This window comes from Perissodus microlepis, chromosome 19 (assembly GCF_051167445.1).
Source record: "Perissodus microlepis isolate ML-2025 ecotype Zambia chromosome 19, ASM5116744v1, whole genome shotgun sequence".
NCBI lineage: Eukaryota > Metazoa > Chordata > Actinopteri > Cichliformes > Cichlidae > Perissodus > Perissodus microlepis.
In genome coordinates, this window is record NC_140479.1 from 4730280 (window position 1) to 4757850 (window position 27571).

The 27571-nt window shown below is 39.1% G+C and overlaps 1 protein-coding gene across 4 annotated transcripts in view; it reads right to left on the bottom strand.

The window, feature by feature from the left end:
• The window catches only part of npas3 (neuronal PAS domain protein 3), a 377381-nt gene that overhangs the window by 49694 nt on the left and 300116 nt on the right, over positions 1-27571 (bottom strand). For all 4 annotated transcript variants that reach the window (XM_084913933.1, XM_084913932.1, XM_084913934.1 and 1 more), the window contains one exon: positions 9782-9962. In XM_084913933.1, the coding sequence (XP_084770059.1) occupies positions 9782-9962 (181 nt within the window). The remainder of the gene's footprint in view (positions 1-9781; positions 9963-27571) is intronic.

A 27571-nucleotide genomic window follows, 5' to 3' on the forward strand; every position in this document is an offset into this window, starting at 1 on the left:
AGACGTGCACCCGCTGTTTTACATGATTACTACTTCTACTGAGGCTTTGAAGAGGGTCATCGCCTAGCTCTGATAGAGAGAAGAACGTGAACAGATCTGTTGCCGGTCACGGAGTGTTGGCTGTGAAACTTCAAGTTCATCTGTAAGAGACATTTAACAAACAGGAGGAAATGTCTTATTTCGTTTTTTTTCAGCCTCGGATGAATCCATATTTGCTGTTCCAGTGTGTATAAATCAAGCACAGTGTGTGCTGCTTATACGTTGTTGGGGGTACCGGAGCAAACTACCCTGAACAGATAATGGAAGGCCTCTCATTGGCTTCAGGTTTAGGGTACGGTTAGAGTCAGAGTAAGTCTCCGGGAAATAAGAATAGCTCATCTTGCCATCATGCTAATGTGATCTTATGTTGGTACAGACTTGCGACCTTAGAGCTGGGATGTTCGGTTCAAGCTTCATGCCCCCCTTTTTAATCTATCTTTGTCACTTGAAATATCAGCTTTTCCTTGCTTCCTTCCCTCTGTCCCATCGTGTTTACACTTGTTAGATACCTTCTTGATTAAGCCTCCAATTTACTCTTTCTGTTGCTTTCCTTTTATTAAACTGGATCCATTTCTGGTTTTTTGTCCCTTTTTAGTTTTCACTAAGTCTATCCATGTTAACCTTCATGCCCATCTTTGACATTCTGTCCTTCCTTCTTTTCTTCTTTCATTCATACCATTGGTAAACTTGCTGTAAAATCCATTTCCACATCCTTCCATAGTCAAATGCTTATCCATTTTTTTCCTTCCTTTCTTCCTTCCATATGATAAAGTGCTATATAGGGCCTTTCTTTTCTGGTCTATTATTTATTCACTTAAGTTCCTCCAGTTTACCCCATTCGTCCTTCCTTCCTTGAGTTAGTCTTTTCTTATTCCTGTGCTGTAATACTGAAACTTTAACACATCGTCTTCTCTTTGCACCGTCAGGGGCAGACCTCTTCACCATGTGTGACATATCACTCTCTAAACTTAGTTTGAGCTCACTCACTCTCACACACACACCCTTCGTGCCCACAAATTAAAAGTTGAGTGTTGGACCTTGAAGAGTTCCCATGTTATCATTGCTGTGACAGAAAGATAGCAGTGAGGAACGCTTTATTTGCCGTCCGGTGCCGTCCTGTCCTCTGCTGCCGTTATCTGAACAGCTCCGGCTTCCATTGTAAACAGCCCTGTCCTCGTTAAGAAGCCTAATTAGAAAACTCTAATAATAATGGTGTGTGATTGGCCATTGTGTACTCTAAAGATTCCATTTAGAGCGGTGGTGAGCGGGTGGCGGTTTAATAAAACTTAACCAAACGGATAATTTTGCTAGTAATAATCCTCTGCTTCTGAAAGTTCTTTGTTTGCCTCAAGTGGTTTTATTGCTTTGCTTAAAAAAAGACACTGATTTAATTAATCTGGGCACTTTCAGAAAATCCATTGTGACTAATTTTGCCACTGAGTGTGGATTTTAGAGGACCTGCTGTATAGAAATCATTTACCAGGTCTGAAAAACAGAACAGCTTTATGCAAGACTTTGAGACTGAAAAAAATCCTTTTTGTGTTAAGACTGTTGGCAACTCTGCTTGTGAGAGTGAGCTATCCCTCACTAATTAGTTTACTGAAGAAAAACAATCATGTATTAACCTTGATCATTATCTAGAAACAATCAGCTCGCCGGCCTAGCTTGTAACGGGTGTAACCTGCCACCGCACAACCTGTGGTAGTGTGATTGCCCTTAGCACTGTCTTGAGCATCAGTTTTTCAATATGCAAGATTAACATGGTGGACAAATATATTTTACACTTCGATTGTGGCTCAAGGGTTGGCAGTTCGTCTTGTAATCAGAAGGTTGCCGGTTCGAGCCCCGGCTCGGACAGTCTCGGTCGTTGTGTCCTTGTGCAAGACACTTCATCTACTGGTGATGGCCAGAGGGGCCGATGGCGCGATATGGCAGCCTCGCTTCTGTCAGTCTGCCCCAGGGCAGCTGTGGCTACAACCGTAGCTGCCTCCACCAGTGTGTGAATGTTAGAGTGAATGAATAGTGGAATTGTAAAGCACTTTGAGGGTCTTGAAAAGCGCTACATAAATGCAATCCATTATTATTATTTTAACCATGATGTATTCTAACCCTAACCAAGCAGTTATCCAACTTCAGGTTTCTGCCAATCCAGAAAGAATCACCAAGAAATCTAACAAGCATGGACCGGAAAAACACGAACCAAGAACTTTCTTGGGAAGCCACTGCTGCATAACCAAAGTGAAATCAAATAGCAAGTTTAACAAAGTGAAAGCTAAAAATCAAAGATACACACATTGGACACAGGCTGCAGTGTCCTGGTCCTTATACAAACTTTTCTTACACTTGCCATAAAAAAATTGCAATAGCTAATACATTGCAATACAGGAGGACTGAAGTCCCTCCTAGTGGTCAGTGAGTGAGATATTATGAAATAAAGCTGATAATAAAAAGATAAAACCAACACTGAGGTAGAGAAAACAGCCAAACACACAACTGACGAAAGAAAGTGTGCGGGTTTGCTTTGCTAGAAGCACGTATGAATATGACCACAAATCAAAATGATCACATACTCAGCTCAGAAAAATCAGGAGTGAAAGGTGGATTATATTTTGAAAAGTTCATTTTCATTTATGCTCATACAAAGAACATCCAACTGAGGTGGATTTGGGAGAATTTCTTTTTTCTTTCAGTGACTGGAGTCTGAATCCATATAAATCATCACACCTCAAAATGCTTGGACAACATTACCAAAGCAAGCTGCTAAGAAAAACCCAGAAACTTTTGTTTGCTACCTAGCTATAGTGCTCTATATGATGCACAGCACATTAGAATTTCTTACATACAGTTGGCATCAAGCTCTTTTTAAAGGCCTTTGAGGAAAGAGGTGAATGACAACTAGAGTGTGTAATACAAGAGAACAATGTACATGTGTAAATATCCCTCCAGATTTGACCTTTGCCTCCTGTCCTGGAGTACAAGTGACATTTCAAATGCAAATACAAACACACTCGACTACTGAACACACACACACACACACACACACACACACACACACACACAGTAAATTTGTCCTTGGGCAGCACCCGCTGCCAATGGCTACTCTACATGACATTAAACGTAGGTGACTGTAAACTTGGATAATTATGATAAATGTGAGTGATTATGACGAATTATTCCCCTCCATTGTGCTAATAGCATAATTAGCAACAATAATCAAAGACTTATGATGTTGAAATAAGGCAATGCCGCGGACAATTAGACCGCAAGGAGCTAGTAATGGAGAACTTATGGTGTTTTCCTGGAGGGCAGAATTACTCTTACTTCCAGAAAGACTTTGAAACTGGGCTGGTTTTCTTAGTAATTCTGCACTCTGATGAGAGAAAATTGAAATAAATACTCCATTAAATGCAAGCTTTTATGAAGATGGAGTGAATGAGAATGAAAGTGAGTGTAAATAAGAAGGCAGGTGGCTCAAAGGCAAACCATGTAGGTACTGCTTTGTCCTTCGAGTCAACTATTCAAGCTAAAGTTTAACTTGAAGACATAAACAGTAAGAAAAACTGAAACTGTTGTCATGATTCTGGAAACGTGAACATACATGCCTCGTCTCGGGTGTTTTCTTCCTGCTCAGGCAGAGATAGTCTAAGGCGTACTGAAGCCTGAAGGCACATCAGATCATTAAAGACCTAATCTTGAGTTTGGATAATAAGGCAAAGGAAATGACGGATGTAAAAACTCACTGTCATTTTTCTGTCAGAGGTGTCATCATTGTGTGGTCATGCAGTTTGAAGAAGGGATGGTTTTTGAAATCTTGCCCTCTTGCTGTGTTCAAAAATCACTTTGACATCAGAGATGTTAGAATGTTGCTGAACAGCAAACCTCTAAAAGCAAAACAGGATCAAATTCTCTCGGTGATGGATTGAAAGATGCGCTCCCTTTCACAAACTCATGGGAGAAACAATTAAATCATGTGTCTGACACAAACAGAACCTCGAATATTGCAAGAGGGATGTGAATGTGAGTGTCAAATTCAGTTACTATTCAGTTGCTGAATATCCAGAGGCAGTAGTGCTATTTTTATATAAGCATCTATATGACATTGTAAGGCAGCTGGGCTTTCACCCGATTTGCAAAATCACCATCACACTTTTGACAAATTAAATCTTGCCGAGATTAAAGCTATATGCTTGCAGAGAATGAGAAACTGCCAGCAAATATTCCTACAATGATAACAAAAAGTGTTTAATAATAGCTGTAACTGATATCACCCTGTTGATCTTGTTGGTCCATGATTAACATTGCAAGTTACCATTACATTGTTGTGATATCGTAGCTTTGCAATGTGGGGAAAAAGGGAAAAAATGATATTGCCTATATAAAATATAGTTCATCTGGAGCAAATAGTAAGCATTTTAAGTGAAACTTGGTTTGCTGTTAGCCAAATTTAGCTTACTCACGTTGTTTTTTTAGTAAAAGCAATAAAGCAGTAAAAGCAGCTTTTAGCTAACTTCTTGGCTAATGCTAACTGAATGCTCACAAGACAGCATTTGCCAATGGCAATGTTGACTAACATTATTATGATGATGTAGGAAAAACATGAACATGGGGATACCAGATATCCCTAATCACTTAACAACATGCTAACTCTATAGCTAGGTACACTAACTATTTGCTAGTTTTCGAAGCTGTGGCTGGTTTCTCCTTCTATCTATGCCTTAAATCCGACTGGTTGAAATTACTTTGTGGCAGACAGTAATTCCCCTTATAAGTGTCATTTAACAATAGGTTTCCACTGATGACTTCCTACATCAGTGTAGCAAATCAAACTGCATGACAGGTGCTGTGCTGTATACAATTATCCAAGTTGGCTCAAATTTAACAGTGACAAGTTACTGATCTTCCTTTAGACTTTCCCCAAGTTTAAATGGTTTTTGAAAGATTAAACAAAGAAAAGTACTAAAACTAATGGCTGCCTTGGAGCAAGGAAATTGCACAGATTAAAACTAAAGGTCAGAGCATTTACACTTACTCAATGCTAAATTACATGTTTGATATTCATTTTGTGTAACAGGTTAGTAAGAATGCAACATTTCAGGATTTTTAAGAATCTGAAAAGCTTTGTGTTTAATAGGTATTAGATGATGAGGATGAGTTTTAGTAACTGGTCTTTTGTTTGAGGCAAGATCTTACAATTTTAGCGAAGCACTCCTTTGGTCATGCTATACATTTCCATGGTGCGACAAAAACACTAGATTTAAACACAAACCTATCTTTAACAATATAATTATTAGAAATTATATTATAAATGCACTGATTAAATCTAGCAAAACCTTCAGTATTACAGCAAAAGACTATAGAATTTGTCCAAAAAACCTTTAGCAGCCTTACTGCCACAAAATAAGTTTTCAAAAACCTTACCATTGCCAAAATCTTACAGCTGTGCCAAAACATGCAACCATTAACCACCTCCTTCATTGTAAGGATGTCAAAGGTCAAAGTCAACAGCCAGCACACATACACATACATTCCTGAAGTCTATGTGACCCTGAACTGATGATATGTAAAGAAGATACTGAAGTGAGAGAAAATAAGAGCTGCATGGAGAGTTTTCCTCCTCTCTGAGACTCTGAATTACACTTAGGAGTAATAATTTTCAACCACTCACCCTTCAGAACAGTTAGAGATGCTGAGCCTCTCAGGCTCAGTTTGACTGATATTAGTCAAATTGCGTCATGCGCTTTTAAAGATGACTCTCTTTAACTGCAAGAGGGTGTTGAAAATAGAAGCGTTGAGCTTCAAAGGAAGCTCTCTCCTCCAAGGTCATCTCGTGTTTTAACTCCAATTTCAATACTTTATGAGCGTGACTGTAATTAAAATGATGGGGTCAGCTTTCTGATATATTACAACAGAGCAACCAATGAGGTAAAGCCAGTTAATTCTTTTTCAAATTGAAACTGGCAAACTTCACATGGAAAAGACAACTTTTGGTTTCTTGAAATGCGGACGGAGTCTCCTTTATTTAGCAAACAGGACAATAAGTTGTAGGCAGTTAACTGGAAATCTGCTTATGCTGTTATCTTAGCTTTGTAGGTGTCTCCTCAGATATCTGGGCTCATTGTCCTGCTGCAGAGCATCTTTGTGACTGATCAGAATCTTCCCTAAAGTCATTCCGCAAATAATAATATAATCTTTTAAACATAAACCATAAACATTCATGGCCATCTGCAGTGAGCAAATGCTGGAGTTCATGTCTTTATTCCAATTGGAATTTATAAATAAAAACCGGTCATGACGCAGATTTTGCTTTCTGCAGAAACATGGTCTTGTATTCTGTTGTAGATATCATTTATAATTAATGGAGCATAGCGATACATCAGGCACACCAGTAGATCAGCTAATTGATATCTAAATATACAACTGGCTAACCCTATATTCTGCAAGCCCATTTACAACCCACCTCCACCTTATTTACTGTGTTGGAAATAGTGCCATATCTGCTGTTTCTGAAGCTTCTCTGTTCTGTGCTGAGATCCTTCTGCTGCTTTCTCTCCCTGTGGATTTCAACATGGATGCAGAATGGTGGGGAAGTCCCATATCACCAAATACAACTCATTTTAGATGGAAAGAGGAAAAAATGATTTCTGCTTTTTGACTATAATGACCCTGTCTGATCTGAATCTAATTTCTTGCTTTGTACCGTGGAACAGTAAGTTCCTTTGAAACAAAAGGGCTGTTTTGACTTGGCTTTGAAATGAGATGATTTGAGATTCACAATCAAATTCTGTAACTTACTGAATAAAAAAAAATGTTTCCCTTTAGTATTGTTTCACTGCTGTAGAATCAAATCAAAGATGCCCAATTCACTCATTCTTTCTATACTCAAAAGCTTTCTATCTAAGAATGACATGCATTCATTCTCTGACAGACGCATCGGAGAGCAACTTGGGGTTAGTATCTTGCCCAAGGATATTTGGCATGCAGACTGTAACAGCCAGGAACTGAACCACCAACCTTCCAGTTAGTAGATGAGAACAATTAGAGATTTAAAACCTTAGGATTGAGGATAAGGGTAAGGCTTTTTTCAGAATAAAGCTGCTGTTTGTCAGGCGAGTTTTCATAGAGAACTGACCAGTATTAACATATTTTCTCACAACTGCTCTGATCAAAGATTATATGATTCAAAGTGGATATCCATGATTATACTACATATAGATTTACAGGGGTAAGAACATTGGGGCATTGATTCTTTTACAAGATGAGTGTAATACACTTGATTGATGGTGTCAATTGCTGAAGAAGAATAAAAAGTTCTTTGTCAGCCTGTGGATTTATTTCATGTTTGTCATTGTTGCAGAATTTTAAATCTTTGGTTTCTTTGCTGTATGTTTTGGTCTTTGATGTACTTTGTTGAACTTCCACCCCAATCAGTTTTAGCAAATATTAAAAGGGAGTTTTTCCTTCCCACTGTCGCCAACGAGATCGCTCATAGGAGGTCATCTGATTGTTGGGTTTTTTTCCGTCTTCTCTGAATTACTGTAGGGTCTTTGCCTTACAATATAATGTGCCTTGAGGCAGCTGTTGTAGTAACTTGGGGCTATGTAAATAAAATTGAATTCAGTTTTAGTTTGTTCCGGCTTTTAGATCCTTCCTCAACCCCTAATGACAAAAAACCCATGGAGGTGCACAAAGAACATCTAAAGTCCACACAGAAAGTATCCAGCCAACCAGGAGATTCAAAAGTGATGTAGACCAGGTTTGAGGCTACAGTCCTAACCACAGCAGAAGGATATCACCCACCCTTAGTGTGGCTGTAGAGTCAAGGAAAAAGATACAGGACAGACCGATGCTCCAAAATCTCATTGCAGAAACAATCCAACTCAGAGAAAAAAGCACCAGTGAAAGAACTGAAAAACATCCAATTTACAATACTGGAGGTTGAGATGAACAGCACTGTTACCCTGGACACCTGAAATAAGCCCCTTCTTCTCCTGAGAAAAACTCATACAAATTCATACAAGCTCTGCTGCACCCCTTCCTTTTCCAAAGGCAAATTAACATTAAATAACACATACATGAATCCTCCCTCTTCCTCTCTCTCTGGTCAAGTTATCATTGGGGATCACTCTTTCACATCCATATATGTCTGCCTGAAACCTCTCCCTCCCTTTTCTCTCTCTTTCTCTGGACAAATTAACATTGCTAAGCACTCATGCACATTCAAACATGTCCCTACATCCCCTGCCTCTCTTTCTTTCCATCTCTCTAGGCAAATTAACATGGGAGAACAAACACCTTTGTCCTCGTTTCCTTGCTTTTCTCTTTTGCTCTTTTTCATCGTGTGGTTGAATTAACTTAGGAATCACAAAGAAATTCATGTAATCCATTTGTATTATTTTCTGCCTATGCATGTTTAATTTCTTCTGCTTTTCTTTCTCGTCAGACAAAAAGATGCTGATGACCACATACATGTGCTCTTATCCTATCTCCCTATACATATCCAGTTTGGAGGGTGGGGAGACCAGGTTAGAGGTTTGCAGAATGTCAAAGGAAAAAAAAACTGGGGGAACAAAAACCTCAAATGTGGAACTTCAATTAATTTAAAGCCCCCACCCATCCATCAGCTGCACCAATCAGCCAAGAATAAATCCGCGGCAGATCTAATTACGGTGCCGTCTCCGAAGACCCCGGCTGCCGCGAAGCCAATCTTCAACTCCTTGTTTGAACAGGCTGATGAACTAAGGGACTCGATGGATATCAAGTCATTTTGTTTAATTTATAAATGGATTTTCCCCTAATACTTAAATTATCATCAGCATGAGAGAGGGAGAAAGTGGAAGAGAAAGAGAGCACAATCCAAAGCGTTTGTAAGGTAAAAAGTCTTGAACATGTGGTGCAGGAGAGGATGGAGGGATAAATGGATGGAGGGATAGAGGAGACAAGGCAAAGAATTCCAATGAGAAATGTGTCCTTTCCCAGTTTATAGCAGTGATGGCTCTACAGTGTGTTGAATCAATTTGTTCAAACATTCAGCAAACGATAGAAGCATCAAGGTTAGAGAATGTTAGCGAGAAATGGGTTGCGACCAAGGAGAACCCTGCAGACTGAAAAATGGAGCCAACACAGAAGCATCACTGACTCCCATGTTTAAATGGCGAACTTAACAGGATCAAAAACATATGTTTACACTTTTGACTGGTCATTTTTTTCCTGCATGCATCACCTTGACGACATAATTCAGACTCAAACATCTAGACCTGAGACCGTTCAGATATTCTGCTAAGGCTAACACCTACAATTTGACTGCCATATAAAGTGCTCCCCAATGCTATTTCAGTGTCTTTCAATCAGTCTGTTACAAACTTTGATTTCATCTAGCTTCAGGAGAAACTTCCTGAAAAATCTAGTCCAAAAAGGTTTATCTGCATACTTTTCAAGAGAATATAGAAGCTTTCTGAGTCAAAAGTCTTGAGTTGTCTGGTTTAGTCAGAGTCATTGCAATTCTCCTTTGGTTTTTATCAAGGTCAGTCATCAATCTCTTAAAAAGCAAAGCCTGTTGTCAATTTCATTTTTCAAGCCTCTAGAACTCAAATGGATTGCTTAATTTTGATGGTGAAGTACTTCACAGCAGTCGTAAGTATTGTCCTGTTTGAACCTTTCTAACTTCTTTTCTCAGCTTGAGGATCTGTGGTAAAAATACAAATAAAGTTTCCTAATTTGAAGCCACTCTCCCATGTTTACCTACCTGGTTCGGGCGTCTCAGAGTGTGACGATGAAGAAGCCGATGAAGCCCCGTCTTCGTTGACTGCTCCCTGGGATAGAGACATCCCTCGGCCTGGAGGAAGTTTCATCCCAAGCTGCTCTGCCATCTCCACATGATCGCCAGGGTGGATGTAGTCAAACACACTGCTACCAGTGAGCTCCACCTGCAGAAATAAAGCGTTGTTAAAAATCATCCTGTGAAGCCCTTTTCGTTCTTTCTTTTGTTTCTATACAATCTTTAATTTCTTGGCTCATAGTTTACTGTTTATTATTTGTCATTTATTTTAATAATTGGTCCCACAAACCAGTGAAGAATTTGTGTGTGCTGAAAAACACTCAAATCTCAAATATAGAGAAGCAATGGCTGTTGGTTTTTGGACAGTTCGGAAATTGTTAATTGCTGAAATTCTGTTCTTTGGGGTATCATTTTCATCTTTTTTTGCTGACCTTTCATTCTTCGTCCTCCTACTCCGCAGCTTGTCATCTTTCTTTCTCCTCCACCCTTTACTTCACGGCTATTTTTCAATCCATAGTTCCATATCTCTATATCCCATGCTGTTCCTTTGATACCTAAATTCACCCTGTTCCCCTATGTCACTCGTCTACTTCCACCAATACAATAAAGGCAATCCATCTCACAATGCACACTTTTGTAGAACTGGTAGGATTGAAGATTTTCCCTCAGGAAGAAAAGACAAAATGCATTGAGCATGCATTAAAAGTCTGCTGTAGATGGAGTTATTGAGCAAGCAGAAAAGAGAGGCAATTAAGACTCTTACTTAACAGAAAAATCTCTTGGAAAAGGCAAATGCATCAGTTTATTGCAAAATATTCACGTCTAATGAATAGTATTTCTTTTCTTTTTTTAATTTTCTCTTTGACATGTTATATTTTATTGGTAAGTGACCTTGTTAAGTAAAGATGGTACCATCTGAGTATTTACTAATCAATCTGTGTAGTAAAAGAATGGCTACATGTAAAATATTATACTTTCAGGCAGGTCAAAAAGTCGAGCTCTGCCACAAGCCTAGCAGATTAGATAATCTTACTGTTGTAATGTTCTTCTATGCATCCATTTGGAAAATCTAGTTTAGCCTGCTCAAAGTTGCTGCACACCTGCAAGGTGCTCTGCAACTCACCTCCACCTGAGCTATCAGTGTCATATATGTTATCATTGACACCTGCTTTGCTCTGGGCTGGGGTCTTATTGCTACCCTCCCCATCTTAAACTTAGGACGGGGAAGTTGCACAACAAAGCCACGGTGCTAAGCGTTACTACAATCGGAGGAATCCTCTTGTGAGTGTTATGGTCTGGACAGAAAAAAGAGTAATAACCTTAAAGAGTAGGATAGTTCAGAAGCCCTACCATTTGGTAGAATGGGCTATGAGTTTGACCACTGTTTTTGATTGGGTCATCTGTTTAACACTGCAGCCCCTCTTGCTCGCAATTCAAATCAATGTAATCGCTCTAGGAATGCTACACTAGTATTATATTTTTAACAGGCCAACTAACACCTCCACCCCTCTCTCTTTCATCCCTTCTCTCCTGCTCTTTCTTCTCCTCTCATCCCGCTCCTCTAATCCGTCCCTTGTCAGCCGTGGAGAATCAGCAGCATTTTGTCTTTCTTATGGAAATGGAATAAATAAGCTCCCTCTTATTAAATAAATACAGAGTCCCTTCACCTTAAAGACTCTCATTAGTGGCGATGGAAGCGGATTTGTCTTCGTTAATTGGGGATGAGACAAGCAAGCGCCATCTAAACCACAGCGTTACGCTTACACACAAACACACATGAACACACACTGGTGCTTGCAAAAGCAAAACACGCAGCTTGCACAAACAAATTCCTGTCAAGGTTAGAAATGCACAAACACAGCTTGTGTGATGCACATTTACACACACACATAATTAGGTACACAAGTTTCAAAGGTGTGATGGTTGTGCTCTGCCATTTAGCATGTGTGTTTTCATTTGTAGCATATCAAAAAAGATTGTGCACATTTATTTCCACATGCTAATCTGGTTATGTATGTTTGTGTGTGTGTTCAGGTTTTTTGGGGGTCCGCTGGGACAAAGGGGATTACATGGGTGTAATCCCTTTAATAAGAAATCCCTTTAAGGCAATTTAGTCCCCTCATAAAGTCTCATCTGGAGCAGAAAGTGATGATTAAGAAATGAGGCTGATCACTGAAGAACATACACACACACATTCAGACCCTGGTGCACCATGGGAGTTAGTGTTCATGTTTACACATTACAGTGCTAATTGGATCTACATTGTTCTTCCTTGCAATAACACGCTGACTTTTAATCAATTAAAACTTGGCATAACTATTTTACATAAAGTCACTGGTGGAGCTAATTACACAGAGGAAACAATGTAGAAAAGAAATTAGACATTCTGACACTTGCTGCAACAACACTTTAAAATAATTATCATGCAGCAGACCGAAAAATAACACATTACTGTAGACAAGTATGTGTCAGCTAGAAGTATGTAAAGGGTAATGGCATTTAAAAATTTTTATAACCCTAGAAACAGTTTAGATGTATTCTAACATTGAAAGTAAATAAAAGTAGAGCTTTGCTCTAATACTAACAGAACTGGCTTTTTTTTTTCTGGGGGAAAAAAAAGACATCCCCCACTTTTATTTCCAGTGGTCCTAATCCCCTTCTGTACTCGCGGGGTGATGATCAGTATAAACATCACAATGGATTCATAATAAATTATTTAAAAAAAACATATGGCAGTTAATAATTGCTATACGTTTGACAGTGTTCATCCAAAGTTTCATTCAGATCGGCACATCCGTTAAAGAGACAGATGGAAGGGAGGAAGATGTTGAAATATTTTTATTATTATCCTTTATTTCTCCTGGTGAAAAGCCAGCAAAAGTTACAACAAACAGAACTGGCAGATAAAGTAAATGTAATGAAATTTCAAAATAAGTGTTCTTACAGAATTCAAAATTAAAATGAGTTGAAATTTGTGCTAAAAACACTAAAGGTCAGGTAAAATATTTTCCACAGTTATCTCTTCCTTTGGTAAATGCTACCATTAGCTGCAGTACTCAAACACTGATGCAGTCTTACATTGCACAGACATAGTGGGCATTTATGCTTCAACGGTAAATGTACGCCATAGCCGTAAACTCCCCTGAAATCGTACTCTGGAACCAACAGCAAAAACTGCTGTGCCCCTAGAAATTCAACTTCATGATTGGCCTGCTCAGCCTGCCTCCTGTGCATTTTCCAACTATTTTTATTTTTGAATTTATTAGTGAGAGAATAACAAACATTGCCTAACTATGATGAATAATTATCCCAGCATCAATATAAGTACTCACAAATATCAGGAAACTACAGGAGGAAGGTTTCTAAAACTGTTGGAATGGATGTTAGGAAATGTACAAAGTGGAAAAAATTAAGGGATGAACACACCTGGACCACATCAAAGACACAAAACCCAGGAGAGACAAATTTATTTGAGTCTATTGGATGTCACGACTTAACCACTTATAAAACAACGGACACGACTACGCTGCAATTAACAGGAAAATTAGGTGTTTAAAAAGTCCATGTAGCATGAATAAAGTTTACTTTAAACTGTAAAAAAGAATATTAAGGAACCCAAAATAAAAAAATGGAGCCACAAATGAGCAGAATAGGAATCTGTCTGGGAACAGTGGAGGAGTTAAAAGTTGCCCTAAGCTATATGTATTATTAGATAGTGGATGCTAATATCTTTAATGTCATGTTGTGCATGTTCGCAACACTTTATACATGAAGAGTAAATCAAGAATCTGTTCCAAAGATCACCTTAACACACAATGAAAGAATCTAGGCCAAAGCAGAAGCCAAAAGTTTCAAGTTTTCACTTGAAACTAAAATTATTTAACATTGTACATTTAAAATGCAAAATTTCTACAATGCCATTACAACTCAACTTGCTCAGTTGAGAAGACATCTCTACATTAATTTTTCGTTCATGTCAGAAGAAGCTAGGAAAGGAAACGAACGTGTGTCTGTATGTTCCTGCCTTAGAGCCACCACGCCAAAGTGCAATATGTTTACTTGGCGGATAAAGTGACTCCTGATTTAACACACACAGTTTGTGCCAGTTTCTATTTTTCACCAAAACACAGTGCTGAAGATGTATGGCAGCCTACGTTTTTTAATCAGGCGGGAACCTTGGCAACAGCAACATCTATATATCAAGTTATCCTTCCAGCTTTCCATACAGAGGTTGGCCAAGAGATTTAATACCATTTCTTTTTTCTCTTTCTCCTAATATCTCGTGTATACGGGGTAACGAAGTGCGACTAAATTCAGCCTACACAGTAGGCAATGTTTCAGGGACATGAAGATGTTGGAATAGGTTTCCAACTTTGTGGGGACCTGGACCATAGACTTCCATCATGATTTACCTACAAAAACATAAACAAAGAGAAGGGAAATGTGGGACATTAAAGTTGTCTAGGACTCGAGGTGGCTAAACTATGACACAAAACTGGGCATTCACATTTGTTAAAATATCCAGTAATGCATCCATTCAGCCAGCACTGCTCTATAAAGATGGAAGAATAGGTATGGGGTAGTCAGAGTTCGGCTGGAGACCTTTATCAAAACAGGCTTCGTCTTTTCAATCTTCTCATTATGTATTATTTGAAAAGGATGGACAACAGACACACTAGCATATTGCAATTCCCCTGCATCAAAGCTGGTTCGGGCCACTCCAGCATATCACTCAGACACAGGAAAAGCAGGACTTGAAATGGACTGGAAATGACGACGGAACAAATCCAACTTATGTGATTCCGCTGAAACAATCTTCCATGTTCTGTTCAGGGTATGTTTAACCTCTCCTTTACCAAAAAACAAAGGAATGATTCAAACAACAGATAAAGAAATACATACGTATTGCTGTTAGGGGTTTAACAAATTGAGGGATGTGCTGGCTGAGTGGCGACCTCAGCATAAAAAAAAGCCTCTCATCACTCCCATCAGGCTCAGTATGCATTTTGACATTGTTTGTCTGCTTAGAGTCTTTAGATAAAACTTATTAAAGCACAACAGACACGCAGGCTTTATCGCTTCACTCACCCTCCCAGACAAGGACATCAAGTGACAAAAGACAATAAGAATGACGGCGATAACCGTGTCAAACGAGCACAGAGTGAGTGAGAAAGTGTTTTGCGAATGAATCCAAATGTTAAGCGAGTGTGTTCGTGCGAATCAAAGAACGTGTGTGTTTATGTTCGCCCTTCTGCATCCTTATCAGTCCCTTCTCCATATTTTAGGACGTACATATGTGTGATGGAAGAGGGTGCTGTCAGCTGTAATTACTGCAGACATACTAGTATTCGCGGCACACTGCTCAGCTATGTGAACCTTGCATTTAGAGCAGGAAACCAAAAAGTCTAGGTGGAGGTTTCTGCCGAACACTAGTTTATAAATCAAACTGGGCTTTCCTCAGCTATTAGCTGGTGGGTTAGGGTTAAAGTCAGGGTAATGTAAGTGATTCCTTTTTTCTTTTTTTTTTTAAGAAGCAAAATCATGGTCTGAATGAACTCTTGTGCCAAAATAGGAGCTCTATAAAGTCTGTTATAGACTCCTCTTGTTAGCCAGTGTCTTTTCATTTTATTTTATTATTTTTATTTTTTATATATGTATAGTGTAACAATGCTAGAGCTGACAGGTGGAAGAAAAGGGAAGAATAAAAGAAAAAGAGGGGAGAAATAGGAGAAAATATAAGTGATTCATAACAATATGTCTTTCATGGAGGCCATAAAGCAAGTGAGCTGAGAGCTTTTTTTACAGAGACTTCGATACAAGCAGACTAGGGCTGCGGCATATCATACCGTTCACGGTAATACCGGTATAATGTTGGGCAACGATAAGAAAACGAAATATTGCGATAGAATATGGGTAAAACGCGCATGCGCAGTGCCTTTGTTTTCGTACGCACATGGCGGAAAAAGCATGGCGGCGACGGAGAATGAGAAGGGCAAAAGCGGATCGTTGAATGAAACGGATGAACTAGAATTGGTTTTTAAAAATGCTGCAACTTCAGTGGTGTGGAACTGGTTTAGCTTTCGTCCGTCAGATACACAACAAAGCACTATTTTTGGTAGAGCATGCTAGCAGGCCGTCACTTAAAATCAATCCTTTGATTTTCTGAAAATCGACAGTGCCCTTTATAATCCCGTGTGCCTTATGTATGAATTCTGGTTGTGTTTACTGACCTTGAAACGATTTTATGTCGTACAGGGCACTCGAAAATCTGTCAAATGTTTTAGTACGACTTTGCTAAGCTACGAAGCCGCACCGCTTGATGGATTGTCGGAGCATTACGGCTATCGTAGGCAGGAGCTTCGCGGAGTGATACGTACTGTGCTTCAACATAATATTACCGTATTGTGTGTGTATAACCTCTTTTTAAGTTTTGTGGATATTATACATGGATACATGTATATTAGTGATGGTAAATTTCATTCTTTTTACTGAATCGAGTTTTAATGAGTCACTCACCAAAGTGAATTGGGTTTTTTGAATCATTTGATTCACTGAGTCAGTCGACCAGAGAGTGCAAAAAATGTGCATTTTCACTCTTTTCATGTAAATCCTACTGCTAAGATGAATGATTCTAAAAGAAAACAACTATTTTATAGAGCAAAAAAGAGCAAAAACATTTCTAAAATTAAGCAATGTCCTATCAAAATTGCTTAATAAACATTTATTTTATTTTATTTTAATATATTTTTATTTTTTATTTTATTAGTATTTTCCTTAAATGTGTTAAATATATATTTTCTCATCTAAATGTCCACTGAGCTGTGAGCCAGGGGGCGGTAATGCGCCTTAACATTGGTTGCCAACCAAGAAGAAGAAGAAGAAGCTGTGAGCCAGGAGGGAGGGGGTGAGTGAGTGAGTGAGTGATTCGTTCGCTCTATGATTCAGCACAGGAAGGGAGGGGGTGAGTAGCTCAAATGTGCTGTTAGCATGTTAGCAGAGCGACGCTACTGTGAACCGAGGAGCTATTTTCTTGATGTGAGCTTCTACTCAGGGTTTTTTCTTCCAGTTCAGAGCAGAAATTTTTTTGTTACGATACTGGATGTTGTGTTTTTCTCCACAATTTTAATTATAAGCTAGATACATTGCTGCTAACAGCAACAGGGATGAGTCAGTGAGTCAGTTGGGCTTGTGAATCATGATTCATGAGTCAGTAAAGTGATTCTTGAGTATTGAACGATTCGTTCATGATTCGCGCATCACTAATGTATATATACATGTGGATATGTCGGCCAATTTCCACTGGAAATGCCTTTTGGTTAAACTTTCAGCAAAGAATTTGCATTTGCATCCAACATACACACATTGTATGTGTACCGTGCTCCTTCTGTGTGTTATCCCTGCTGTCATCTCGCTCGATCTCTTGGTGGCACTGTCACTTGGTGTTCGCTCGCTCTGCGGTAGAATATCACTTCCTGTTCCTGCTCAAACACAGTGGTGTTTCTGAGTAGCTTATTTGCTTAGCAATTTAATTAACAACTTTTAAATACATTCTTCTTTCATAGTATAATCTTCACGTGCTTCATCCGAAGCACACTCTCTGTGTACTCACTACCTAATTTATAGCCAAAGTATTCACTCACTGTCTCTGTACTGTTTCGCTAGCTTAGCTTAGCTCGTAGCCGACTCGTTAGCACCATGGCTACTTCACCTGTCCCTCCTGCACTTTCTTGCTCATTGTGTCAGATGTTTAGTTACTCCTCGGCCTCCTTTAGCAGTAATGATATCTGTAACAAATGTAGCATATTTGCAGCTCTGGAGGCCAGGATTACTGAATTGGAGACTCGGCTTCGCACCCTCCATTCACCCGTAGCTAGCCAGGCCCCTGTAGCTGGTGCAGCCGAAGATAGCGTAGGCCCCGCTAGCTGTTCCCCGGCAGACCCCAAGCAGCTGGGGAAAGAGGGCGGCTGGGTCACGGTGAGGAGGAAGCATAGTCCTAAACAGAAGCCCCAGGTACACCACCAACCCGTTCATGTGTCTAACCGTTTTTCCCCACTCGGTGACACACCCGCCGGGGGTCAAACTCTGGTAATTGGTGATTCTGTTCTCAGACATGTGAAGCTAGAGACACCGGCAACCATAGTCAATTGTCTTCCAGGGGCCAGAGCAGGCGACATTGAAGGAAATTTAAAACTGCTGGCTAAGGGTAAACGTAAATTCAGTAAAATCATAATTCACGTCGGCAGTAATGACACCCGGTTACGCCAATCGGAGGTCACTAAAATCAATATTGAATCGATGTGCAACTTTGCTAAAACAATGTCGGACTCTGTAGTTTTCTCTGGTCCCCTCCCCAATCAGACCAGGAGTGACATGTTTAGCCGCATGTTCTCCTTAAATTGCTGGCTGTCTGAGTGGTGTCCCAGAAACGATGTGGGCTTCATAGATAATTGGCAAACCTTCTGGAGGAAACCTGGTCTTGTTAGGAGAGACGGCATCCATCCCACTTTGGATGGAGCAGCTCTCATTTCTAGAAATATGGACAAATTTATTAAACCCCCCAAAATATGACTATCCAGAGTTGGGACCAGGAAGCAGAGTTGCAGTCTTACACGCCTCTCTGCAGCTTCTCTCCTCCTGCTACCCCCCAAAAAACCCATCTCCATAGAGACTGTGTCAGCTTCCAAAAAGACAAAAAACAAACTAAAAACCAGCAACAAACAACTTAAACATAAACAATTACAAAGAAAGAACAGTACAGTATCCACATCTTAACCAAAGAGTAAAACAGTGAAATGTGGATTATTAAATATTAGGTCTCTCTCCTCCAAGTCTCTGTTAGTACATGACTTAATAATTGATCAACAAATTGATTTACTCTGCCTTACAGAAACCTGGTTGCAGCAGGATGATTATGTTAGTTTAAATGAATCAACACCCCCGAGTCATTCTAACTACCAGAAACCTCGAAGCACAGGCCGAGGGGGCGGTGTGGCAGCAATTTTTCACACCAGCCTATTAATTAATGAAAGACCAAGACAGACTTTTAATTCATTTGAAAGCCTGATGCTTAACATTGTCCACCCCAGGTGTGAAACTCAGAAACCAGTCTTACTTGTTATCATCTATCGTCCACCTGGGCCTTACACAGAGTTTCTGTCTGATTTCTCAGACTTTATATCTAATTTAGTTCTGAGCTCAAATAAAATAATTATTGTGGGTGATTTTAACATCCATGTAGATGCTAAAAATGACAGCCTCAACATGGCATTTAGTCTGTTATTAGACTCAATTGGCTTCTCTCAAAATGTAAAAGAACCCACCCACCACTTTAATCACACTCTAGATCTTGTTTTAACATATGGCATAGAAACTGAACATTTAACAGTGTTTCCTGAAAACCCTCTCCTGTCTGATCATTTCCTGATAACATTTACATTTGCAATAATTGATTACACAGCGGTGGAGAGTAGATTTTATCAAAGTAGATGTCTTTCTGAAAGCGCTGTAACTAAGTTTAAGAATATAATCCACCCACTGTTATCATCTTCAATGCCCTGTACCAACACAGAGCAGAGCAGCTATCTGAACGCTACCCCAACAGAGGTCGATTATCTTGTTAATAATTTCACCTCCTCACTACGTACGACTCTGGATACTGTAGCTCCAGTGAAAACTAAGGTCTCTAATCAGAAGTACCTGACTCCGTGGTATAATTCTCAAACACGTACCCTAAAGCAGATGACTCGTAATCTGGAGAGGAAATGGCGTGTCACAAATTTAGAGGATCATCATTTAGCCTGGAGAAATAGTTTGCTGCTTTATAAGAAAGCCCTCCGCAAAGCCAGAACATCTTACTATTCATCACTGATTGAAGAAAATAAGAACAACCCCAGGTTTCTCTTCAGCACTGTAGCCAGGCTGACAAACAGTCAGAGCTCTGTTGAGCCAACCATCCCTTTAACGTTAACTAGTAATGACTTCATGAACTTCTTCACAAATAAAATTTTTATCATTAGAGAAAAAATTACCAGTAATCATCCCACAGATGTAATATTATCTACAGCTACTCTTAGTACCATTGATGTTAAGTTAGACTCTTTTTCTCCAATTGATCTTTCTGAGTTAACTTCAATAATTACTTCCTCCAAACCATCAACGTGTCTTTTAGACCCCATTCCTACAAATTCCTGCTCAAAGAAGTCCTGCCATTGATTAATTCTTCGATCTTAAATATGATCAACCTATCTCTAATGGTCGGCTATGTACCACAGGCCTTCAAGCTGGCTGTGGTTAAACCTTTACTCAAAAAACATCTCTAGACCCAGCAGTCTTAGCTAATTATAGGCCAATCTCCAACCTTCCTTTCATATCAAAAATCCTTGAAAGAGTAGTTGTCAAACAGCTAACAGATCATCTGCAGAGGAATGGTTTATTTGAAGAGTTTCAGTCAGGTTTCAGAGCTCATCACAGCACAGAAACAGCTTTAGTGAAGGTTACAAATGATCTTCTTATGGCCTCTGACAGTGGACTCATCTCTGTGCTTGTCCTGCTAGACCTCAGTGCAGCGTTCGATACTGTTGACCATAATATCCTATTAGAGCGATTAGAACATGCTGTAGGTATTACAGGTACTGCACTGCAGTGGTTTGTATCATATCTATCTAATAGACTCCAATTTGTGCATGTAAATGGAGAGTCCTCTTCATACACTGAGGTTAATTATGGAGTTCCACAGGGTTCAGTGCTAGGACCAATTCTGTTTACATTATACATGCTTCCCTTAGGCAGCATCATTAGAAGACATAGCATACATTTTCACTGCTATGCAGATGACACCCAGCTCTATCTGTCCATGAAGCCAGATAACACACACCAATTAGTTAAACTGCAGGAATGTCTTAAAGACATAAAGACCTGGATGGCCGCTAACTTTCTGCTTCTTAATTCAGATAAAACTGAGGTTATTGTACTCGGCCCTGAAAATCTTAGAAATATGGTATCTAACCAGATTCATACTCTGGATGGCATTACCTTGGCTTCCAGTAACGCTGTGAGGAACCTTGGAGTCATTTTTGACCAGGACATGTCCTTCAACGCACATATTAAACAAATATGTAAGACTGCTTTCTTCCATTTGCGCAACATCTCTAAAATTAGAAATATCCTGTCTCAGAGTGACGCTGAAAAACTAGTTCATGCATTTATTACTTCCAGGCTGGACTACTGTAATTCATTATTATCAGGATGTCCAAAAAACTCACTGAAAAGCCTTCAGCTAATCCAAAATGCTGCAGCAAGAGTACTGACAGGGACTAGAAGGAGAGAGCATATTTCTCCTGTTTTGGCTTCCCTTCATTGGCTTCCTGTTAAGTCCAGAATTGAATTCAAAATCCTGCTCCTCACATACAAGGTCTTAAATAATCAGGCCCCATCTTATCTTAATGACCTTGTAGTACCATATCACCCTATTAGAGCACTTCGCTCTCGCTCTGCAGGCCTACTTGTTGTTCCTAGAGTATTTAAAAGTAGAATGGGAGGCAGAGCCTTCAGTTTTCAGGCCCCTCTTCTGTGGAACCAGCTTCCAGTTTGGATTTGGGAGACAGAAACTATCTCTACTTTTAAGATTAGGCTTAAAACTTTCCTTTTTGCTAAAGCATATAGTTAGGGCTGGACCAGGTGACCCTGAATCCTCCCTTAGTTATGCTGCAACAGACGTAGGCTGCCGGGGGATTCCCATGATGCATTGAGTTTTTCCTTTCCAGTCACCTTTCTCACTCACTATGTATTAATAGACCTCTCTGCATTGAATCATATCTGTTATTAACCTCTGTCTCTCTTCCGCAGCATGTCTTTTATCCTGTCTTCCTTCTCTCACCCCAACCGGTCGCAGCAGATGGCCGCCCCTCCCTGAGCCTGGTTCTGCCGGAGGTTTCTTCCTGTTAAAAGGGAGTTTTTCCTTCCCACTGTCGCCAAAGTGCTTGCTCATAGGGGGTCATATGATTGTTGGGTTTTTCTCTGTATCTATGAAGCGCCTTGAGGCGACTTTTGTTGTGATTTGGCGCTATATAAATAAAATTGAATTGAATTGAATTGAATTTGCACTGTTAAATTTTTATATAAGTTAATGCACATAAAAAAACAGCTGCTTGTTTAAGTGAAAATACATTGATGGTTTTTTTGCACTAATAAAGTTGTGGAGTTGTAAAGTATTTTGTCTGGTGTCAATTATATCGTCAGTTATATCGTTATCGCAAATTTTCAAATGTATATTGTGATAAATATTTTTGGTCATATCGCCCTGCTCTAAAGCAGACTTCTTTTTGCCCCCTCCTAGTCACTGCAAAGGGCGTAGTTTAATGTATTTCCAGACAGACCTGGAGAACATGTCCATTGTTTCTGTGCAATCCATTCTCCCAATGTGAACCGATGTCCTTTGGCTCAGTTCAATTCAGTTTTATTTATAGAGTGCCAAATCTCAACAGTTCCCTCAAAACAATTCACACTGTAAGGGAAAGACCCTAAAATAATACAAACCCCAACAATCAGAGGACCCCCTTGTGAACAAGCACCTTGGTGATAGTGGGAAGGAAAAACTCCCTTTTAACAGGAAGAAACTTCTGTCAGGGAAGGGCAGCCATCTGTCGCGAACCCGTTGGGAGTGAATGGAGGGAGACAGGACAAAAGATACGCTGTGGACGAGAGCCAGCGATGAATAATAACTAATGATTCAATGCAGAATGGTGTATAAACACACAGAGAGTGGAAAGAGGTGAGTGAAATGTTCAGGACATCACGGAAAGCCCCAAGCAGCCTAGGCCTATTGCAGTGTAACATTGGGTCATGTGTTATTTTGGAAGTGCCATGTTCAAACAGCATTATTTGACGGTGAAATGTAGCTTTTGCTGTGTTTGACCATAACCTAAAGTTCTATATCTGGAACAATTCTCAGTAATACAAATTATTTTCCGTTTTGCTTCCTCTGTCTCTTTAAACAATGCTAAACTGTCGACCCAACAGCGTACACCTCGGCCTGTGTGACAAAAACCATGAGCCATTAAGAATGAATTACAAAGCCGGTCTAGCCCTCATAACTTTTCACCACCATTAATTACACCTCCAGCTTCACAGTACGAGAAAGAAAAACACAAATTTCTTCATTTTCATTGTGAAAGGCGCAGCCCTGGCAACCTAAATAACAAATAAAAGACATGAAATCCAAAGCGTTGAATTCCCATTAATCACATTCTCACTCTCTGTATCACACTTTAATTAATATGGCAACATTTTAAAACCACACACACAGAAGCACACGTACCTCAAAACAGTAAGAAACCTCTGTGTGACTTTGTAAAGTACTAATCAAATAAATTGATGTTGGCTCGCAGGGTTCAGAATTAATTACAGCATTAAACATTAGCTAAGTGGGGTAATATTCCAAGTTTGATAGTGCATAATTACTCTGCTGTTAATGATTCATGGGGTGTCGGCCTCCGTTAGAGGCGAGGAGCGAGTAGAAATGATGGACATCAGCTCATGTGTCAAAAAACTGCAGACCAACTTCATTTCCTCCTTAAAGGATAGAAATATTTTACATGTTTTCTGAAATCCTGCGGTTTTCGCTTGGAGCTTTTGAAAATCTTAATTAAGCTGAATAATTTACACTTAAACATAGAAACTTAAGTGTCAGCAGCGAAAGAGATAAAGCTAAGCCATCAAATGTAACACTTGAGTAACCAAGCAACTCAATAATGTGCACACTGTGGGGAAAAAAGACAGAAAACAAAGCCTGTAAAATAACAAAAGAAGGTCATGAATACTGAAGATGGCACTACATATTTATCTAATTTATCCTATTCTGATTTGTCTACTACAAAAAGCTAAGAAACATCCTGCTGTTAAGCTTACCATACTTATTTTATTCTGTTAGCCTGCAGTCCCTGCAGGAGCTGTGGGATTGTCAGGCACTTGAATTCCAGGGTGATTCCAGGTGAAAATCTACCCTTGATAATAATTCTAGTTCTTTGTTTTATTCTTTTTGCACACTTGCTTCTTTTAACTTCCCAGAATTTGCTTTAAAGCATCAAAATGTTGTTCTGAATAAAGCATTTGCCTGACTGTAATCATGTAAAATTATATATATATATGAGAGAGAGAGAGAGAACAAAAAACTGGTTCCATATGGTGCAAACTATGTGTAGATTTTGTTTGTGTTCCAGAGCGCTTAATATTCATAAGTGCATATGTGTATTAGTGCATAATGTTTATATAGTATGGAGATTAATGTGTCTGTGACCACACTCCGTTCTCATATGTGTGTGTGTGTGTGTTTGAGAATAAAGCTAGAATCAAGCTGGAAGACTTGGTGTATTATCAGTCAGATGAATGGGGATGAATCTATATAGCAAGCACATGCATGCACGCATACATACACACACATGCACACACACAGCTGATATCAAGACACTTTCCTTGTCAACACCTCAGAGGATGACAAATGAATGGTCCATTATGAACTGTTTGCCACGCTCTGTTTGTGTGTACGTGTATGTGTGTGTGTGTGTGTGTCAGTCAGCCTCTGATAGATGGTGATTTATTAGGCAAAACAAAACACCGAAAACTGAAAGCAATCACTTCATTGGGGGAGTGAGAAAGAGGGGGAGAGAGACAGAGGTGGCTATATAGCACGGTGAACAGTAAGAGGTGTCACACAGGAGGAAGTAAGAGGTGTCGTACTTTTCCAGGTCTAAATGAATTATGGCACATCAGCTATTCTCTCTGAAAGTTAAGTTGGAAGTGAATGAGTAGCAGTGTAACATGGTGTTCCACGGAGACCTCCAGTATGTTTAATGTGTTGTTTATAACCTCAATGTTGCTAGATTAGTGCGTCTGTTTGATTTTCAGAAATTTTACTTCAAATTAAGTTTAAAAAATATTAAAAAAGAAAAAAAAAGGCAAACAGTTCCAACTGAAATAGATTGCAACCTTAAAAAGCAAAAAGAAACTAATTCTGAACCTGAGAATGATAGGCATGAATGCGAGTCTGTGACTGATAGATAAGGGTTGATCTGATATTGGTGTGTTGCAGTTGTTCCTCCAACATCATATTAATGCGGCTCCAGACACATTATTGCAACTAACCAATCATGTTATTGTGATTTTTATCCTTTATCACTGGGGAGAAGTCTGCATTAAAGGCTTGCTTCCAGATAGGCTTTCGAACACAAGGTTGCAATTGGAAAGGGTCTATTTTAAACCAACCCATGATCTATACAAAACATAAAGTATTTCAGTCAGAACCACCACATTCACATCCAATTTGATTTCTGTGTGGAGTAAATTATATTTGATGGTTTGCTCTGTTCTTGGACTTCCCTGACTTTTCATAGGCAGAGCTGGAAGAAAGCAGAACGGCGGCAAGAGCCCTCAGCAGGCAATAGCAGTCATCGTTGGCAACAAATATGCCAACTGATAAAGTCAGAAATGGCACGAAAAACCGGAGTTGGGGTAAAAGTGGACTGCAGCGCAGCATGCATATACTGAGCTAACATTTGATGTTGATCGGCAAGCTGATCTTCCAGGATTATAGCTGAGCTGATTTTGAATTCTGTTTGAACTTGCGCTAGGCTTGAATCAAATAATAGAAAAAAAATTAATAGATAATTAGCACTATGTTTTCCCGTCATGGACTTTGTTATCTACTGTAGTGTGCAAAAGTCTTGAGCCATCCTTGATGACTTTATATATTTTTCAAGAAAACCAGCATATTGGTGCAACCATTTATTTAAATGTGCAAATACACAATGAATACAGGATTTTAAGGCAAAAAAGAAAACTTTTGTACAATTCTAAGGAACCTGAAAATCTGAATTTGGGCTGCCTTTATTCTTCAGCCTTCAGCCTGAACTCTCTTAGGTGAGCTTGAGTGATAGTTGTCTTCTTAAAGGATGTTCCAAAGTTCTTCCTTGAATGTCGACTGCCTTATGTTCGCTTCTCTGTCAGGATAAAGGTGCCCTGTGTGTTTTTTTATCCAGCTATGCTTTTCTTGCAACAGCGGCATGGTTGGAATTGCTGTCATGCTAAAAATTAAGCTGTTAATCTGATGTAAGTGGTATTGCATAGCGGCTCAACTCTGATGGTACTTTTTTGTGTCCACGAGTCTATCAATTTTGACCACATCCTAAATATCACTGTCTAAAATGCAGGCCCAAACCATGACAGTGCCTCCACCATGTTTTATATATAGCTGTAGACACTCACTGTTGTCACTGTTGCTCTGTCCTGACTCCCTACATACACTGAAAAAAAGAACATGTTGGATTTACATAATTCAATAGTGGACACTGGTTGCACACAATTGTTTTGCTTTGGCAGAAACTTAAACAACTGAGTTAAATCAACATTACTTATTCATATTCAATAAACCTGCGCATTTTATGTTAGTAAACCATGATTGAAACATGTTTAGATGAAGTAAGTTGAGCTCTTGGAATATTTTAATCCTTCACAATTTTGTGACTTTATTCCAACACTATTCAATAACTTTTACCGAATAACTACTTGGTCATTAAATACTACATGTTGTCATCTATTACATAATGTTCAACAACGTCTAGAGTCTGGTTAACATAAAAAGTGAATGGATTTACAACAACTTCATCACTATCCATGCTCCTTTATCCATGTTGCAGGGGGGGCTGGGGCATAAAAAGAAGATAGGGTAAATCCAGGACAGCTCACCACACACAGAGACAAACAAGCATTGGCAGAGCCTACATGATTTAATTAGGTTCACCATAGAAACATGAAATTATTTTGTTTAAATTACAAGTTAGACTTTTGTAAATGTAACAACGACCAAATTTCCTTTTGTTGAGTGTATTGACAATCATTTGAACCAAAAATTTCAAATTTGTTCTTCTGTAATTTGCCATACCTCAACCTTTTCCCCGTTTCCCTTTTTTAGAAATGGTTTAACAGCCATGCTTCCGTTGATACCATTTCTGATGACGTTTCAGTGAACAGTAGATGTATCATGTCCAGTGTCAGGTCTTTGCTGGAGCTTTTGTTATGTTTTCTGGATATTGTTCTCTTGTTGTAGATAGTTTTTTATTAGGTCTTCTAGTTATTTTTTGTCTTCCTCAAATTTGAATGAAAAAAATGCTTGTATGCTAGACCAGTAGTAAGTAGTAGGCGTATGTTTAACCAGTGTTACCAACACCAGATTGTGAGATTTATTCATGTTTCACTTGTATGAATAAAAGGGTTTCAGTGTTGGATATAAGGTGGTCTACGTGATGTGGAATCCTCTCTTGGATTAATAATATTGCAAGAAGACTTTTCCACCAGGGCAAGAATGAAATGTTTTAATGTCTTCATTTTCTTTTCTCCCCCTCAAAAGAAAAAAGTTAGAAATGAGTGTTTCATCTTGCAAAGATGGTTGTTCTGTTCATATCATGTAGCATTAATTTAAGTTTCTGTTTAGTGTAAAATAGTCACTGAATACATACATTTATTTTTAAGTTAACTTAATGTGCATTTATCATAGATAAATTTGAAGAATATAAAAACAGGAAGCTCTAAAGTGTAACTGGTTGTTACTGTTAGTCTCTTTGCCAAGTTCAAGCATGGACATATCATCCTCACACTGCTGGAATCATTGTAACTAGAATGTAACTCCAAACCACACATCGACACTTTCGCCTTGACCTTCTCTCTGTCTTTCACCATCTTTGTTATTGACATCAACATAGTGGGATC